The sequence below is a fragment of the Octodon degus genome, unplaced genomic scaffold (assembly GCF_000260255.1).
Source record: "Octodon degus isolate 3935 unplaced genomic scaffold, OctDeg1.0 scaffold00068, whole genome shotgun sequence".
Lineage (NCBI taxonomy): Eukaryota > Metazoa > Chordata > Mammalia > Rodentia > Octodontidae > Octodon > Octodon degus.
In genome coordinates this window covers 1,677,815-1,698,082 of record NW_004524644.1, presented here as the reverse complement: position 1 = coordinate 1,698,082, position 20,268 = coordinate 1,677,815, and the positions used below count along the sequence as shown (strand labels likewise).

General features: G+C 40.2%; 1 protein-coding gene across 2 annotated transcripts in view; it reads left to right on the top strand.

Annotated features, from left to right (window-relative positions):
- The window catches only part of Pik3cg (phosphatidylinositol-4,5-bisphosphate 3-kinase catalytic subunit gamma), a 31,659-nt gene extending 16,278 nt beyond the window's left edge, over positions 1-15,381 (top strand). For both annotated transcript variants that reach the window (XM_023719442.1, XM_004634989.2), the window contains 2 exons: positions 446-603; positions 14,667-15,381. In XM_023719442.1, the coding sequence (XP_023575210.1) occupies positions 446-603; positions 14,667-14,945 (437 nt within the window). In that variant the 3' untranslated portion in view covers positions 14,946-15,381. The remainder of the gene's footprint in view (positions 1-445; positions 604-14,666) is intronic.
- The last annotated feature ends 4,887 nt before the right edge of the window (positions 15,382-20,268 follow it).

Below are 20,268 nucleotides of genomic sequence, written 5' to 3'. Positions count from 1 at the left end.
ATCAGATTGATTCATTTTTATGGTGCTACTCAAGAGTAAAAGTTGAATGCTCCTCCCCTCGGCAGAGGTCAACATCTTTCTAGTCTGGGTTTCACCAAGGACATAGAAGACTGAGGCTTAATGCTAATGCATTAGCCAGAGAACTTGCACCTACAATTCTGAGAATAATTTTAAGGTCAGAATTTTTTTAAGGCTTTGGCAGTCACCTAAAGAACACCAGAAGGCTACCAAAAACACACTTGCTTCAAAGAACGCTTGGCGGTTACTAATACTTTCACACACCTGCTAAGATAGAAAATACTGCAAGTTAATAAACAACGTGATAAAGAGCTCTCATAAGATGACTCGTTTTCAGGCAACTTGAGCATTATTTCAAGAAATAAACAAAGTGTTGTTACAAGCACATGTGTTAGTGTAATAATATCAGGTATTTTCTTCTCTTAAGGAAACCTATTCCATATTGACTTTGGACACATTCTTGGGAATTACAAAAGTTTCCTGGGCATTAATAAAGAAAGAGTGCCATTTGTGCTGACCCCAGACTTCTTGTTCGTGATGGGAACTTCTGGGAAGAAGACAAGTCCACACTTCCAGAAATTTCAGGTACATCCCCACCCTTTCCTGGCCCCCTGAGAACACCCACCTGGCAGGTGCTGTGTGACACATGTGGCAGCCCATGTCTGCTTCTCCCTGGGCACTGATCCAGCCTCTGCCCCACTGCTGGCATGACCAGCCTCGCCTCCTTCTTGCCACCTCGATTCATGCCTAACATGTAAAATGCTGCATCTGAGAAGCCCACCCACCCAAAACCAAATGGCAAGAAACCCACTCCATAAGTGATGGCACCCTTGAACACAGGACACCAGGATGACCCCAGTACTGAAGAAAGGGCTCTGAGAAAGGGAACCCAGAGAGAGGGTGGCCACTGAATAGCTCTCTGTGCAGCACATTCTCTAAAAGAACTAAACTTCACACCTATTTTTCAGGGCTCTCAAGCAATTTTGAGCCTCATGTGGCTTTTGCTACGTGTGTGCCTTTATGGCTTTGTTAGCAGAGGGAGTCCTTGCTCCACCTCACGTGATTGTCTTGTTTCAGTAAAGGGCAGTCTCTCCTCTCACTGAAAAGCTTGTCAACCTGACCCCAGACTTTACAGAGAGCTCTGCTTTGAGCTGGGCATGGTGGTGTATGCTAGTGATTGCAGCCCTCTGGGAGTCTGAGGCAGGAGGATCCCCAACTTTAACCCCAGCCTGGGCAACTTTGTGACTTCATGAAGCTCTGTCTCAAAATACAAAATAAAAGGGATGGGTTGTAACTCAGATCAGGACACTGGATTCAACCTCCAGTACTGCACACGAAAGAGAGGCGGGGCTCTGTTTTTCTTATCTGTAAATGAGATCCCACAAGAGGCCACCATTTCCCTGTAGGGTGTTCACATTTGACTTATTTTTTCATTCCTGCTTGGTCTGTATTCAGTTTTGACTATCAAATGTCTCAAATGAGGGGTGGCCAGACAGCTCAGCAGATTAAAGTGCCTGCTTAAGCAGATGCAGGGGCCAGGGGTTTGATCCCTGGCCTGCCATGCTGGCCCTTCCCCCCAGGGTGTGCTGAGCCAGCAAATGAGACTGGGTGTGGTGGCACGTGCCTATAAGTTCCAGCACTTGGGAGCCTGAAAACAGGAGGATCACTACACATCTGATCTGTGTAGTGAGACTCTGTAGACCCTGTACTAAATATATAAAGAAAACAAAATTTTGAAAGTCTCAAAAAGATGAGAACATTTACACTTGCAAATTTAATAACTGTTAATGAACACAATTGCGAAAAATGGTAACCACACCTATTTTATAGCTATACAAACACAAGACAGACATGAAGAGTAATTATGTCTGTGCCTGTTTTCCTGGGGTTCTCTTTAAATAGCCACGTGCTTAGTGTGTCTTAAACATGGTTTGGTCTGCATCCACATCACAGGGACAAATCTTTCAACAGAATCCCTTCTTGATTCCAGTGTGATAGATAGCATGGGCTTCTAACTTCAGTAGAACGGGTACTGGGAGGGATTGTTCTCTAACCAGTGGGATGTTTGTTCCCCTGGCTGTTTTTCGATTTGGTAATTACAAGCCTCTCCCTGCCATAGTTCCAGTGGTGTTGTCAGAGAAACTGAGAGCTCTGTGGCCAGATGGTCTTAGGGTTCTTAGTGTGTGTGTTTTTCTGCACCAATTCACTTGGGTTTCAGACTATTTCCAGGGACTTGACACATTTCAGTTCTGTTTTTCTTAAAAGTTAAAAATCGCATATTTTGACAACTTCCTGGAAGAGAAAAATGGTCCAAAAAAAGAACGTGGAAAGATTTTTCCATTTAAAGGGGGCAAACACTCAGCTCTGCTCTCCTGGAAGGTGGGGTTCATCAGACAAGCTCAGACAAAGAGCAGCAATAGACTGAGATTCCAGGACTTAGGGCTTGGCTTTACTGACTGGTGCTTGCTTTCTGTGGCTCTGTTCTCTTCTTTTGCCAGTGTCATTTCCAAGGACACTGCCCATCTGTCCTGTCACTGTGGATGTCCCCAGAGATCCCTACAAGGCTCACATTACCCTATAAAATGCCAGCAGAACTTCACTTCCACTTTCTGTGCTTCTACTACCGGTGTTTTATTTTTTAAGTTTCAAAATTTTTTTATCAAAAGACCTTTGTTTGGAGCAGCTCAGAAGTCCCCCACCCTTCTGACAGCTTCTCCACAGGCAAGGAGCCTGCGCACATTCTGTCCTCTTGCTCTGACAGCGCTTCCCATCCTTTGCCACCAACGCTCATCTCTCAGGCCACTGAAGCCTCTTTCACTAGCACAGCTTCCAGCCCGTTGCTCCACAGAAACATCCACCTTTGTGCTTCCTGCCATACTTGTGTACAGGAGATGACTTAAAACTACAACGAATATTTAAAAAGTTAACCCCTTAGAGTAAAAGTCACAGTACCAAGAACAAGAGGTTCATGTTTTTGAAGCAAGGAAGAGTAATGTAGATATGTTAAAGGCGATAGGGGCGGTATATCTTTCACTGTAATAAGTCTCACTATAACACTTTTTCGGCATTCCCAGATAGATCACAGCACATGTATTTATATTTTGGAGAAGCCAGCTGCATCTCTAGACCCTCTGGATATGCCCAAGTGAGCCTTAAACACAGACCTTTGGAGGACAGGTACTCAACTTTGAGCCCTGGCCCTCCTGCATACAAGCTGTGCAGACTGAGAGCTGCTCACCCCGTCAGAACTACTCTTGCATCCTTGCAGAAGGAATGGGACCCACCCCGTGTGGTTTTTCTAGGCATCACTCATTTATTTATTTACTTACTTACTTATGTTTGCAATGAGAAAAGCTCTATGGAGCCCTCCATCCTGGAGGCTCCTGCCCAATATCAGGCAGCCCCTTGACTTTGGGCCTCCAGCAGGAAGCACCTGTTAGAGCACAGACTGCCTCATCTCAGCGAGAAGCTAGGCCTGGGGGTTGTTTAACTGAAATATGCAGAATGCTTAGTTTAGCACCTAGACCACAGCTGAGCCTCGCTGCCCCCTGTTACATACTCCCCCGCGGGGCTTCGAACTCCGAACACTTGAAAAGCCACTTTTGGAAAGAGGTCTCAGAGGATCCAATCCAGGAAACATGACAAAGCAACACGTCCTAGTATAAAGGTCCCACCTCCCCTCTGCGCGTTGGTTCCCTTCTGTCTCTCTCCACCCTCCTCACTCCCACGGAGGAGTTGAATACCATGCCATTAAATTATACACACAAGACTTTCCAGTTTCTTCTTGAGAAGGATGGACCGCAAAACTTTTTTTTCTTTCTTTCTTTCTTTCTTTCTTTCTTTTTCTTTTCTTTTCTTTTCTTTTCCTTTCTTTCTTTTTTTTTTTTTAATGTATTTGTTGCAGGTTCTCACTGCACAGCTCAGACTTGTAGTGATCCTCCTGTTTTCAGCCTCCCCAGCACTGGGATTATAGGCCTGTGTCACCACGCCCAGACTCAGTGCCAGCTCAGCCCTCCAGGGGGCGCTTAGTCTGCTAAGCTATCTCGCTGGCCCTGGTTGGTTAACTTAGACCTCAGACAAGTTGTCTGTCCCTTTTTCCTTTTTTTTAATTTTTTTTTAATTTTAACATACTGCTAACCCAAGATTTTGTGTCTACGTTTTATGTTTCCTTGCTAACGTTCCTCAAGCACAGGGAGCACAGCTCTAAATTCTCTCCCGGGAATCTCAGAATCTCGTATAATTAGGCTTCCATGTTTAGGCAAGCTGGGAAATGTATATATTTACATTTGGAATGAAAGCTGTCCTCATTTCCAGTGAATTGCTAATTTTGACCTGATAATTTGAATAATTTGGGAGGTAAGGTGGGGAAGAGTTGACCCACTTGCACTAAAGATAGGTGAACCTTCCCCATGAAAAATTAAAGCACACATTGCCAGTGGCTAGGGGCAGAGCCAGGGAACTAAAAGAGACACACTGTTTTATCCATTTCTGTCCTTCCTGGGCAGCTGGAGCAGCCGAGGACCATATTCACAAATAAAGCCTAGAAGAGGGGAGAGTTGAGGAATGAGCCACAATTAGGCAGATACAAAACAAATCAAAAGACGCCATGATTTGAACTTAAGAGTAGCTATCATCCTATAGAGTAGCATTTGACCTACATATGCTAAACACATACATTTTTTATGTATTTAGTACAGGATCTGCAGGGTCTCACTACACACAATGGACTTGTAGTGATACTCCTGTTTTCAACCTCCCAAGTGCTGGAATTACAGGCATGGGCCACCACACCCAGTCTCAGTCACCATCTCAGTGCGCCTTGGGAGCAGGGCTGGCATGGCATGTCATGCCAGGGATCGAACCCTGGTCCCTGCACTTGCCTAAGCAGGCACATTAGTCTGCTGAGCTGGCTGGCTGGCCCTAAACACATATATTTAAATGATGATGATTTGAGATATGAATTCTTAGGATAATCTTCCACTTACTGAAGATATTTTTAAAATAGTGTTTAACCCATTTATAATTTGTTTTATACCACTTTATTTTAAATTTCAATGAACAGGTATAGATTATATATAATACAAATACATTTATATCAATGGCAAATGAAATTTGGCTTCTCATGTTGTGGCCTTTTTAAGTTTCAAAGTGCTAAATGCTTTTGATTAAAACCTAAAGTGTAAAATATTTTAAGACATTTAAAATATCAGAAACTTATTGCCTGCTTTCCAAAGACAATGCTGTCAACTATCAGTGTTTTACCTACCTTCTGTTAAATAGTATTCAGCTTTTTAAAAGGTTGTAGATTAATCAGAACTTGCTTAATAACTGAACTTAAGAAATAGGATGTTAATGCCTTACTTCGGCCAGAGCAAAGTTCCCTGACTTCCGGACAATGATGACTTTGTCACTTTGCATAAACCCTGAGCACCTGCAGCCACTACCACAGAGTGAGCCTGCTCTTCTCTGGCCAGTCATCCTGTCCAAGCCTGCTCCTTCGTGTCCGCACTGCCCCACTGTCTGCATGCAGTCCTTGTACTCCCCTGCTCAGAAGGCCCTCGCTGTGCCTTAGGCCTCAGCTTCAGACCTCAGAGTGATCTTCCGAGATCCCCTTCTGTTTGATTTTCTTCATTTTTATTTTTATCAGTACACATTTGCAGTGCATGACCCCTCTTAGTGAGTTGGTACAGGTGCAACACAGCTCAGTTCTTACTCCCCCATCTTTCCCCTTCTTCCCTTCTTCCTTCACCTCTCGGTCCCTTTCCCATATGCAAATGCTCTAGCTCCCTGCTTCCTGTGATCTCTCTTATTACCTTTGCTCTGGGGCCCACCATTCCCCAACCTTGCCTCATTTATACTTCTAAGCCAGCTTCAGGGACCTGGGAGACTTCACCCTCTGACAGTCTCCTGGGGTCTGCAGCCAACTCACCATTGTCCCCTTGTGGCCATCCTGTCTCCTCTTCTTTGGCCTCTGTGTACCTGGACATTCTCATCCTCCTACTTCATTCTGTTGTCTGCCCCCAGCCCTGTTCACCACACCGAGAACAGGACAGGCACTGAATATGTACATATTAAATGTTTATTATTTAATAAGCATCAGGTTTTGCCCTTGAGAAGGTAAGAGATCTTTCCAGTTTAATCTTCTTCAAATATAATTGTTCTCCAAGTTGTCTTGATTTTGAAGTGGTAAATCTTGCCCAAGACTGAACTTGGCTTCTGCACATGAAGCATCCATTCCACAGATTATTTATGGCATGCTAGGCACAGGCCATACAAAGCTAACGCAAGGCGAGAGACGGCACGGATTCCTGCCAAGGAATACTTTGTGCTGAGAGCTGTTTGCACAGGGAGCAATTAATCCCGCCCTACAGGAGAGAGCAGAAAAAGAAGTGTTTTTATTAGGCCTTTAGGGCTACCTTCAATTTTATTTTGCCAGGCAGATACTAGGCGGGGAAGGAAGAAATGGCCAGGTAGAAAGAACAGCGTGAGCACTGAGCTGAAGTTAGAAAAGTACACACAGTCCATGTTTGGGGACAAAAAGTCCAATTGCTCAATATGGATAGAACATAGGTGTCCATGGAGAGTGTGGCAGAACGGGAGTCCAGGAAAGAAATCGGGGTACAGCAGGAAATAGTGCACAGGTTGGACTGGGGGGAGCAGGTAGAGCAAATCAAAGTCATGTGGAGTTCAATTAATTAACCATGAATGAATCTAATTAAAGTCTACCATGGGCCAAGGGGGAGATGACAGGTTCATCTGTCACATTACTCTCCACGTACTGAGCCAATAAAGGATTCCCCTTTGCTTCGCACCCTGGCCTCTGCCTGGATTGGGCAGGCTCAGCCCCCATTCACCTCAGCAGGACTGTCAGGACCTTGCTATTCTCCATACTGTCTGCTAGAACTTGCCCTCAGAGGAGGGCTGGCAGCAGCCATGCCAGGAGGGTGAGTACGTTCCTACTTCATCTCCCTTGGCTGCAGACTCCTGTAGGGCTGCCACACTGTTAAGACTTGGTTGAGCTTGTTGAAATGAATCATTACCCTGGAAAGGAGATGAATCGCAGCCTGGAGAGGAGTCCTGGCATGGTATTTGTGAGTTAATCCACTAGCATGCAGCACAACCCAGTGCCTCAGATATTAGACCTCCATGACTTTCAATATTAATCAAAAATAGCCTTTCATCTGGAGTTATGCTCTTAATGCTTAGTTTATTTTAAATATTTTTGTCCACCATAAAAATACTACCAAGGACAATGTTCACCATGTTCCAAAATGTATTCTTTATAAAGATTCTTTGTGAATTTTGTATTGGCCTTTATTTCTAGGAAGGCAGTACTTCTCCTCAACACATAGATTTTTTAAAAAATCTAAGCACTGGATAGAGAAATGTATTTGATTTTCCTTTTGGCTAGAGGTACATTGAGAGCACATTCATAGCAACTACATAGGATTTATGATGTGCAGTTTAAATTAGTTTCTTTCTCCAGTCTGTTGTGGAACATTTTCTTAGTTATTCTCTCTCCTTTCTCCATCCACTATTAATATTATTTTGACTTTGTTACACAGACAGGTCACTTGAGATCTCTTTTAGAACAAGGCTAGGAGATAAATGTACAGTGACCCTACCTATAGTCTACTCAGAATATTGATTAACATAAAACAGTTTAATCAGTGATCTTTAAGCTCCTAGTTAGTCTCCAGCTAAACATTTAAGAAGAAAGCCTTTTCTCTGGCAAACAGCAAGTCTAAGAACAGTTTCCAAGTTAGTGAAATAAGACTCCTAACTCTTCTTCCACAAGTACATAGCCAGTGTTGGGCAACCCCTTTCTGAGATTTGCCTGAGAGTGATTCTTCTTCCCACGTTATAAAGTCTATTCAACAATTACCTTCTTTGTTTTCCCAAATTAACCACCAAAGAACACTTGCTAGTCATTGCATTAGTTTTTTTTTTTGTTTTTGTTTTTGTTTTTTGGGGGTTTTTTTTTGGACAGGGTGTGCAGGGTGTACAGAGTCTCACTGCATAGATTGGACTTGTCATGATCCTCCTGTTTACAGCCTCCCAAGTGCTGGGATTACAGACACACACCAACATGCCCAGTCTCAATTGCTGTCTCAGCAGTCCCTGGGTGTGGAGCCAGCAGGGCACACCAGTGGATCAAACTCCTGGCCCCTGAGTCTGCCTAAGCAGGCGCTTTAATCTGCTGAGCTATTTGGCCAGCCCGATTTTAAAAAAAAAAAAATTAGGGGCCGGGGAGATAGCTCAGTAGAGTAAGCACTTGCCTGGCACCGCAAGGGCCTGAGTTCAATCCACGGTTCTGCCAAAAAGAAAAAAAAATAAAATAAAATAAAATAAAATAAAAAGCAAAAATTAATCTTTTACCTTGGGCTGGAAATATATTTTCTCCACTATATCCTTCCTTTAGCAGGCAGAGCCAACATTACTATTTAGGAAAAATAAATGAGTGGGAACATATTTTTTCATTGATGAATATTTGTGGATTTTTCTTTTCTCCCTTCAGTCTCAGAATGTTACCTTGGAGTTTCTGTTCTACTGTCCTAATGTTACTTCTTCATTTTTGTGAATATGTAATTTCTAGATAAGAATAGAGGATGTTGACTGTCAGAAAAAGTATCCCTTTTGTCCTTGGATGAGTCTAATGTCACAACTCATCAGTGAGAAATTAGACTACGATGTATAGAACTTGTTTCTTCTCCATTTAGGGAACTGATCCTTGGGCAGTTTGCAAATCAAAGCTTCGGCACTGAAATAGTAATGAATTCCTTTGTTTCCAAGACTGATGGAGGTGGTAGCTTAATAAAAGCAATCCTTTCTTTTAGTAGTTGGACGCTATCATTAAGGCATTGAAATCAACAATGAAATCAGGAGCAGATGTGCTATGTAGGCTCAACCTATTTATTAGCTACTAATGGCGAGCGCTCCAGCTAATAGCATTAATAATAATGCAACATTTTCCCCGTCCTGCTCATTAACTTGTACTTTAAACCAAGTCCTGAAATCAGCTTCCTCCCTTACATTTTAAGCTTCTGTATTCAATAATGCAACATTTCCAACTGGCAGTTGAGAAGAATGTTTGAGGTCAACGACAGGCAGCTCTGGCCAAAGGGAAAAGCCTGTTCGTGCAGTCAGTAACTTCTGTGTTCTGGGTTTTCCCCCCAAGCTCCAGAACCACAGCCTCAGGGTCCCTCAAACCACAGGGCCCTGGGCCCCAGGCAGAAACCACTTTCAGACCCTGTAGCTGAGCGGGAAGGATAGAAATGAAGCTTTTGGGGGTTAAGTGAGCAGAGCAGGCAGAGGAGCCCAGCCTGAAAGGCAAGAGAGACACCTACAGATGTAGCCTCTGTCCTGCTGCCCCCACAAGGGGCCCCAGTGAGGATAGCACTCCCTCTTGACACAAGCAGAGCCTGGTGTCCCCTACTTCAACCCACTGCCCCTAGGTCTTTACTAGGTAAGGAGACATTTTAGACAGATAGTCTAGTCCTCATTAGCATTGAGAAGTGTGTATGTTCAATAATACAGTTCTGTATGATATTAATAATAATAGTCAACCAGTTACATGACAATTAAATCTCATCATAACCATCAGAAGTGGGTATTGTTAGTATTACTGTTTTCCTTCTACATAAAAGGAAAGCTGAGGTCCAGAAAAGTAGATGGCTTCTTTGGTGACAACTTATCAGTAATAAATCCTAAATTTGAATTCATACACACTATCTAAAGTAAAGAACACTACATGTCCACCACGTTTCTAAGTCTGTGAAGCCAGGTTGGATTTGATCCTTGTATCTGAAAGCATGGGGCATGAAGTTACACTCAGCATGGGGCATGAAGTTACATTTCTTTCTCCTAGAGGAGATCCTGATGTATGAACATCAAAGCTAGCTGAATAAACTAGCACCAATAAGAATTATTCATATGGTTGTGGTATGGCTCTGTGGTAGTGCTTGCCTAACATGCCTGAGTTCTGGGTTCAATCTACAACACTAGAAAAAAAAATCATACTGAGATGACCTTCAAGAAAAGCAAGACAACTCCTCTCCCATCATGCATCTGTTTTGTACTGCAGAGGTGATTGAATCTGCATGTCACCTCTTAAGTATTTGCTGAGCACCTATGGGTTGGTGTGGTAGATGGTCTCAGGTTAATTTCCTTTCTTGAAAATGTTCTGTTAAAAAGAGATTGACTACACAGCAGGCTCCCACAGCAGGCAGCCCTTAGTGTGCAGAAGGATAGAAAATAATTAAAAATCAAAATGTACTTGAATTCAAAATCAAAAGGCATCCTCCCCCACCCCCATCAGGCCTGTGTGAATTAATGAGACTGTAGCCTGAGGTGCTACACTTACACTCCATAATTACCAAGAAATGAGAGACCTTGGTGTGTCTTAGGTATGGGCAAAAGAAAATGATTTCCAGACATCAGTGGAGTCATTAAGGATACAAGAATGCTAATGCACTGGGGCAGCAACCAGGGGACAGTTGACGCTCTAGCTGAAGCAGGAACAGCCCGAGTGGTCTCCTGTGTCATGGGAAACAGAGATGAGTGGTGGAGATAGGAAAGAGAATGACAAGCTGGCCTTGCCTACAGGCTGGCCTCTGTGACAAGCATTAACTATCTATCCTCCTATCCACCCATTTACCTATCTACCTGCCAATCTATCCATGGCCTTGTTTAGAAGATGCCAGAATAGTCCGTAGTTTGTTTTTGGCTTTCTTTTTTAACTTGGACAGGAAAATGCATCCAGAATGTGACATACAGAATGACACAGGCCTGACCTCTGTTATCACTGTACTCTACCACATGAACTAAAATCAAAAGGAAAATTCACCATGAACATTTTGACTTACAACTTTTATTCTTTTTTCCATATAAACATTTTTGGATTAATTGAGCAAAGTAGGATGATGACATGCGTGTTGTTGTAGTCTTACTTTTTAACATAAACACATTCACATTCTTTTGAAACACTCCTCTACAATATCACTCTTGTAGCTGCAGAGGTGCAATTCATAAAGTTTTTATTATGAGTCTCCTGTTTGGGCATTTGGGTGGCCTTCCCAATTCCACATTTTTAAATGATGTCCTAGGAAACTTTCTTAAAGATAAACAGCTATAAATTAACCAGTTTTTCAAAAAGATGACAGTTGCTGGGTTAAAGGATGCAGATTTGGATTTGTCTCTGCTTCTGCAGCACTAGGGACTGAACCCAAGGCCTTAGCACTCAGCCCTTTCTCCAGCCTTTCTTGTTTTTTAAATCTTGAGACAGCTTCTCGCTAATTCACTGAGGCTCCCGCGCCAGGTTCAGGCTTGCCGTCTTCTGGCCTCAGCATTCCTGAGTGCTGGGGTGACGGGTGTGCATCACACCACACCAGATGTAAATAGCTCTGAAGTCACATTTTTTTTTGAGGCCGAACTCATCTACTTCAAGTGTATGGTTCTGTGAATGCTGACGGATGTTGGCAAACACCACCGTCATGCTAATTTGTGTTGCCTCCATCACAATTCAGTTCTATAGTATTTATAAGCATTGGAAAGATTTTCATGCATGTTAGCAGACAATCTGCTGAGAACGTCAGAGCTGTTCTTGTCCACCATCCACCATGAACTTTATTTATTTACGTTTTTTTGAGATGGAGTCTCGCTATGCACTTCCGGCTGGCCTTGAGCTCACTTTGTAGCTCAGGCTGGTCTTGAGCTAACAACAACCCTCCTGCCTCAACCTCCTGTGTGCTGATATTACAGGCGTGCACTACTATGCCCAGCTTTGCCATAAACCTGTTAAAAGTGAACATTGGGTGCTATCTTTGAAAATAACCCCCAAAATTAAAAAGTAAATAAATTTGTAGGTGAATATGTCCATCTCATTTTATGTTTCATTTATTTGATTACTAAGAAATTGGGAGTTTTTCATAGGCTTGTTATCTTTTTTACATCTTACTGTATGAATTCTCATATATGTACTTGGCCTTCAGTTTCGGTCAACTATTTATCTTTTCCTTATAAATTTATAGCACCTATTTGGGGACCTGGGAGTGTGAGAGTGATTGGTCCTGTTGCGAATATCTTCTTTGTCATTTTATTAATTATTTATAGCTTTCTTTTTTTCCCCAAAAGTGTTTAAGAGTTTGTGGGGGCCTGGCCCTAGCTCAGGCCTTTAAGTGGCTGCTTCCACAAAAGTGTTTAAGAGTTTGTAACCTCTGCATTTTTTTTCTTCCTTGGAATTCTTCATCAAGTGTTTTTTTCCATCCACAGTTATTTAAACATTTCCCCATTATACATCCTTAATGACATGCCAGAAAAAGAAATGAAGTGTAAAAATCAGAAAAGGGAAGATAAACTTAGTATTTACAAATGATATAACTGTTTTCTTAGGACACTGAGAGAAGAAAAATTCAAATATTATTATAACTGGTTTTTAATAAACTATTTTTATAAAAATTAACAAATACAATGTTATAAATAGGAGCCTTCAGTTGGTGAGTGTAATGTAAAAACCAGTGCTGTAATAATGGTGACATTAATTCACCTGGAATTTATTTTGATATATAATGTACAGTAAAACTTTAACTTTTATTCTTCTCCCAAATGTTGAGCCAGTCTGGCTTCATTTATCAAATAATAAATTTTTTCCTTACCAATTTGAGAAGCCATCTTTAGATCAGATTTCCATGGGCTTTTGAACCTTTTTTTGTTCTGTTCCACAAATTTTCTTGTCCTTTTGGATAAAAATAAAAACTATTTCATGCTATTCTTTCATATTATGATGTGGGAACTAAAACACACATCTGAGTTCTGAATTTTATTATCCAATAAGAATTTTATTGAAATTTTATAGTTTGTAAATAATTTGAAGATAATTCACATTTTGGAAGCAAGCAGTTTATCTCTGAATAACATATCATATCACTTCGTGCAGTGAGGCTTTCTTTTATGTGATTTAGTAAAATCTTATAGTTTGTTACAAAATAGTTTCTGTGTATCATTTTTGTTTGTGCTAATTCCAGGTATAATGATCTTTTCACTAATATTACAGCACCGATTTCTACATTACACTCTCCAACTCATGGCTCCTATTTATAACATTGTTGTTGTTAATTTTTATAAAAAGATAGTTTATTTAAAAAATAGTTGCAATAATATTTGAATTCTTCTTCCCTCAGTGTCCTAAGAAAACAGTTATGTCATTTGTAAATACTAATTTTATCTTCACTTTTCTGATTTTTACACTTCATTTCTTTGTCTGGAATTTCATTATGCAGAATTATTTTGATAATATCAAGGGCTGGCCAAATAGCTCAACAGATTAAAGTACCTGCAAGCAAGCACAGGGGCCAGGGTTCGATCCCAGGCCTGCCGTGCCAGCCCTGCCCCGGGGGTACACTGAGACAGCAATTGAGACTGGGCTTGGTGGCACACGCCTGTAATCCTAACACTTGGAACACTGTAAACAGGCAGATCACTAGGAATTCAATCTAGTAGTGAGACCCTGAACACCCTGTAGACTCTTCCCTAAAATACAAATAGATAAATAAATAAAAATAAAAAGATAATATCAGATAATTATTTACATTGTCACAATTCAGTTTCATATTAATTTGCATGTTACTTTTTCAAAAACCAGAAATGGATATTAATATAATATGCTTTAATGAACTAATTTTTCCATTTGGGAATAAATTATGTTTATTCTTTTAACAGAATGTTATTCTTTTAACATTTTATTCATTATCTTATTTAAAATATAATTAGCCTCAGTTTTCTTTGATTTTCTATCTTTATCATGCTATTACAATAAGGTTGGATTAGTCTCATGTTACAATGTTGAAAATCTTTCATCTTTCTATACTTTGGAACAATTTAAATGGTATAATGAAAGCTGTTTATTTATAAGTGTTCATAACTCACACATATCACCTGCTTCAAAGCTTTTTGAGCAAGTGTCAACTATGGTATTTTTTAATGCCCTCTCTTTCACAAAATGTTGAGAATTTGAATTGAAATTCCAAAGATCAATAATTTTGAGACTCAGTCAGAGAAACCCTAATTCAGCTGTTTTCTTAGAAGAGAACAAAGTGTCAAAGGAAGATGAACACTTAAATCTCTCTAGGCACTCTATTTCCTTCATTGTTGTGGACTTCATTAGCGCTTGGCAATCATTTTTGCTTACATCAAGTTTATTGATTCCAGGATGGTGTTCAAAAGTGACTCATTCCTCTTCAGAGCCTGTAGATAGTTCTATCCTCAATTTCCTGAGAAATAATATAAGAAATAGGCTAAGAAATAAGATGAAGCTTAACTGATCCTCTAGTTTTCCTGAAGCATAGCTTGGATCTATACAACTACACTGATGGGTTTAAGAGATTAAGAATACATTTTCTTCTCAGGTTTTTCATCAGTGGTAGAGATCTGGTTGGCTTGTGATGGTTTCTTCTCATAAACAGTAATGCCAGGTACATTCCAATACAGCATGACAAAATAACCATCTTGTTGCTAAAAAAAATTAACAAAGGAATGTATCGATATTTCACTCATGGTGCATATGCATACATATTTGCTCTTCAAATGAACCAGTTCTTTCAGCCTGCAGTCACCATATCATTAATGATGGTGGTTTCTTCTCTTCTATCCAGGATGTCTGTGTGAAAGCTTATCTAGCCCTTCGCCATCACACAAACCTCCTGATCATCCTGTTCTCCATGATGCTGATGACTGGAATGCCCCAGTTAACAAGTAAAGAAGATATCGAATATATCCGGGATGCCCTGACAGTTGGGAAAAGTGAGGAGGATGCTAAAAAGTATTTTCTGGATCAGATTGAAGTCTGTAGAGACAAAGGATGGACTGTACAATTTAATTGGTTCCTACATCTTGTTCTTGGCATCAAACAAGGAGAGAAACACTCAGCCTAATACTTTGGACTAGAATGAAAACACTGTTCTACAGCTTTTCAATCAGCATGCCAGGCACCAACCAAAATTGGAATTAAAATGCAACAGGGAAAAGTGGAAGCTGGCACTTAGGAAATATAGCTCTTTCCCTAGATGAACTCTTCAGTGGAAAAAAAAAAAAAGTTGGCATTGCTGGTTGTTTGGGGAATATCAAGCCTGCGTCTACTTGCAGGTCTGTTTCTTATCATTTACTTCAGTGATATTGGAGACTATTCTAAGTTTAAACACACTGATAACTTCTTTTATGTACCTGACACTTTGACCATCTTATTATTGAGTCCTCCAGATGTTCTGTAGAATAATTTACGACACTTATTTTCATCTGGGTTCACTTTCAGTTCTCATTATCTTTGTTTTCTTTAAGTTTGTCCTAATTTCTTTTCTCTTGTTGCTGAGACAAAATGCCTGACACCCAAAGTTAAAGGAAAAATGCTTTAGTCTGGGCATGGTGGCACTGCCTGTAAACCCAGTGCCAGGGAACCTGAAAACAGGAGGATCACTATGAGTCTGAGCTGTGTAGTAAGACCCTGTACCAAATACATGAAAAGGAGGGGGGAGAAAAATGCTTTACTCAGTTTACAATTTGTAGCGATTTCAGTCCATCATCAGCTGGCTCCCAAGCATGGTGGGACAGCAGAGGAACATCGCAGAGGAGAAATGGTTCAGGTGGGTAGAAGGTAACCAAGCAGGCAAGGGATGACCAGAACTTTGACTATCCTTTAGATCGTATCAAGGTGGGTCGCACTCACACCTTTACTCCTGGTGCCCTTGATCCTAGCACTGCACCATGTATAAGTGTCAGCATCACACACTAAATCCAGTCACCAGTCATTTCTTGGTCTTTTGGCTAAGCTCAAGTGTAAATCAAGCCACCTCTGAAAAAGATCCACTGATGACCAAATGAGCTTTGTGGGGACATCTAAACATGATCCACAATGAAGTACTTTACAACAACAACAACAAAAAAGATGTGATCATTATAACTTTCATCTTAGAGCTCCTTAAATGATGCTTTCAAACACCCCACTGTGTCTGCAGGTATACTAAAGCATGGAGCCCAAGTTAGTCTTTTCAGTGTGTTTTACAGTATATAGTTGAGAAACAACACACAGAAGAAAATTTGAACTTTGTGTCTCTATGGTCTGGCTCCGGGGTTCAAATATGCCACATAGAGATGAGGCTTTTTATCTCAGCTCTGCCAAAGTGAATTATGGGGTATAATTCCTCTAGCCTTCTTCCCCATTCCCACTCCCCACAAGAACAGGAAGTGACTAAAGGGACTCTTCCTGCCCGCATATTGTCTCTCCCCTGTTCCCTACCTCTCTTCTTTTCCAGGTGCCAGTCTCCCAGGTATGGTCTTACCTGTATGACTTAGGAAATCTTCCAGGATGTTTTCCCCCTAGAATTTGAAAAATTCATTGATAATTGTCTTAATTTCTTTTCTCTTGTTGCTGAGACAAAGTACCCAACACCCAAAGTTAAAGGAAAAATGGTTTAGTCTGGGTGTGGTGGCACACACCTATAATCCCAGTGCCAGGGAGGCTGAAAACAGGAGGATCACTATGAAAACAGGAGGTTTACTCATGAAGTAATAGAATTTAGGTGTACAGTTATGAAGACATTTAATGGCTATTTTTTAAAGTATATTGTTAAAGGGGGCAGTCTAGAAAATTTCCAAATGCTTTGTTTTTTGTTTGTTTGTTTGTTTTGCGAACCAGGAATTGAACTCAGGCTCCTGCGCTTGCCAGGGATACACTTATTCCACTGAGCCATCTCCCAGCCCCTCCAAATGCTTTGATTTGAAATTTTTAGTCTGAACAATTTGTCCTGTCATTTTTAATGGAAAATGTTATCTGGTATCTAAAAAATATCCCTAATTTGGAAGAACACTACTTGCCCTCAGTTTAAAGGAATCTGAAACTTTGAAACCTTCCAGATTTCCTAAAAACAGTTGTAAGATTGTTCTTCCAAAAATATCTTCATCTCTTAAACATCTTATTGGAAGTGTTCAGCAACCTTAGAAAAACCATTAAATTACTTATGTGATACCTTTACCTACTGTTAAGAAATTACATAGAAGTGACTGACTATGGTAATATTGTCTACATTTAAGTATTTGCTGCTTTTTTTTTTTTTCTTTTCCAGTACTGGGATTAAATTTAGGACCCTGTGCTTGCCCGTGCTTGCCCGTGCTTGCCAGGCAAGTGCGTATGCCACTGAGCTACCCCCCCCAGCCACCCTACATTAAGTAAAACTGGATGTAAATTTTTGGAATACACAACTCTCAGTCCAAGCCTTTCTTTTGGCAAATGCAAAAGCCAAGGGCAATTTAACCCTCGCTACAATTAATAAGAATTATCAGGGTCACCTTTTAAAAATATCCTCACCCTTACTCCATTGAGATTATGACTTAATTCATGGGAGATGAAGTTTAGACATGAGTCGTTCTCTATGTACTCCAAGGGATCGTGATACACAGCCAGGGGACGAAATCCCATGTAGGTTTGGAAGGTGTAGGCAGCTCAGCTTCCTGGCACAGAGCCTCCCCCAGCTCACAGGTGTCTACAGAGAATTATTCTTCCTTGGCAACTCTTCATTTCAAAATCTTGCTCTGCACCTTGTACAGAGGACTATGCCATGTAGTAGAACTTTATTTCCTTCTATAAATAGAGCTTAGAGATTTTTATGATATTTCTAGACCATAATTTCCTACCATTCTTTTTAAGAAAAATGGAATTATACTGACTTAGAGAAGGCTACTTTATTTTTTTTTTTTTACTATATGACTTTTCTTTAGCACATTCATCATGGGGGTTTGATACATATTGCATTTTGATCATTTTTTACCTCCATGTTTCTCTTTATCCTTCCCTGAGACCCTCTTCCTATCTCTACTGGGATTCCCTCTATATTCCTTAAGACCACAATTTTAATTTTTCAAATTTCTTATATTTTAGATCTCTCTTATTATAGATAACATAATATGTAATCTTTTCTGACTGACTTATTTTACTTAACGTTGCATTCTCAGGGCCCACCCATTTTCCTATAACTGGCTCAAGATTGTCCTTCTTCATGATTGAAAAGTGCTCCACTGTGTTTCTATACTGTATTTTCTTTATTCATGCATCTGCGGTGGGCATACAGGCCACTGCCATGATGTAGCTGTTGTGCTTTGTGCTGCTAACACATGGGTATGCTGGTATCACTGTTGTAAGAGGATGCTTTAAAGAATAGCCAAGTCGAGCATCATGGCGCATGCCTACAATCCCAACACTCTGTGAGGCTCACGCAGCAGATTATAGATTCCAGTCCAAGCTGAGAAACCTAAGAGCCTGTCTCAAATTTCTTTAAAAAAAAATGTTTCTTTAAGTTTAAAAGATTGAGAATGTACTCAGTGTGAGGTCCATGAGTTCAATAGCCAGCACCCCCCCCAAAGCCAAAAGAACAGCTAAATTCAGATCTTTCATAGATTCTGTTTTTCATCTGAATTGCTGAAGTAATCATCTTGCTGATTAAAGAATTACAAAGGAATGTATTTATATTTACTTATGGATGTGTGTGCACATATACTTGTTCTTCAAATGAATCAATTCATTGATGAAGCTAAAATATGCAGAGAGAGGTAGAGTCATGATCTCAAACCAAGTTTTATTCTTCCATATTCCAATGAGAATGTGATTTCAATATATAGACTTACAGATTTTAAAAAATCCTCTCTGTCTTCCTTTACTACTTCTAATGAACTTTATGACTAAGAATTTTTATATTTTTGGAAGTATTTTAGAACTAATGTTATTCTGCTGCTAAGGAACTACCCACACTCTATTTTCATTGCCAAATGAAAACACAAATCACAAGTCAAATGAATCAGGGTGATGCAACTTTTATGTGTATCCAAGACTGGCCACATAAGTTGAAAAGTTCATTGAAAGATAAAAATGGGGGTCCATTGTTCAAAAATGATTAAGAAACATGAGCTAGTAATAGCAGAGCATTAAACTGAGCCCAGTGCCCATTGCAGCTTGGGGCTCACAGCATGGGTGACTAACTCAGGTTGCACGTAACTGGTGCCATGTGTTCCTGAACAGTGGCTGTGGTGTTCAGTTTTGCACCTGGAAACCATGTCTGTGTAAGCATGGATAAAGTCTTTTTTTCAGAATATTGCTTCGGGTAGAACTAAAATACCTCACCTCTATGACCATACTCTAGGGCCTAAAGCATTGCTCACAGAAAGGAACTGTAGGCACTGACAGGAAACAAAGAAGATGCTTTAGACCTAGTCCCACAGGACTTCATCCGTCTGGCATTAGTGATATTTGGGGAAGAAAGCTTTGAAGATGATGCTGTACATAAAAATACATGAGTCAAAGAATAGTCTTCATTTCTAAAAAAAAAAATTAACTGTGGTAAATACATCCATTTCAGAAGATGATTTTTTTTAATGTTAGATACACAAATTGTATAATATGATTTGGAAGCTGTTGTTTCTGTATTAATGAAAATGAATTATTTTTTGAAATAAACTCAAACTTTTTTTAAGTTTCTGGAGCAAATGCTTATCCTTGATGTGCTGGATTTGCTTCTCATGATTATGTAATAAATTAGTAATTAAATTTAACAATATGAAGGGTGCAAAATAAGTTTGGCTTGCTTAAGGTTCTGTTTTGTCCTGTGGACTTAGCTTCAGTTTTATCCAGTCCAATAATTCTATACCCCAACTTACTATTAACAAAACAAGGGCAAATCAAACTAACTTAAGTTCGTTTTCCTGCCAGTTTAACAAAACCTATACTACCCAGTGTTGGTGTTAATTTGAAGGAAAAGTCACTATATTGTACATTGTAAACTTTAATGCAAGTTGGTAAATTAATGCATGGCACTTTGACAAAAATTATCAAATTGGAAAGGTATCTACACTGTGACCAAGCAAGTCTCCACATCTATATAAAGTCCTTATCCACTGTGAAGAATTTATTCTTCAGAAATTATTGCATATATGTACAAACATGTATGGTCAAAACTAGTCACCAGCACTCAAGGTAATAACTGACAATGAGAAACAGTCTAAAAGTCTCTCAAAAGGGGCTTGGGTAATTGAGTCACATTCATACAGTGGACTATAATGAAGACCCTGAAAAGCCAAGCCAGGTCCAAATGTCCTGGCCTCAAGGTAGATTTGTAACCACCTGAACAGTGACACAAAGTGGATACAGCACAGTATTGCACTGTGATCACATTTGAGTTCCAAGGTAGATTTGTATGTACGATGAAGAGCTGGGTG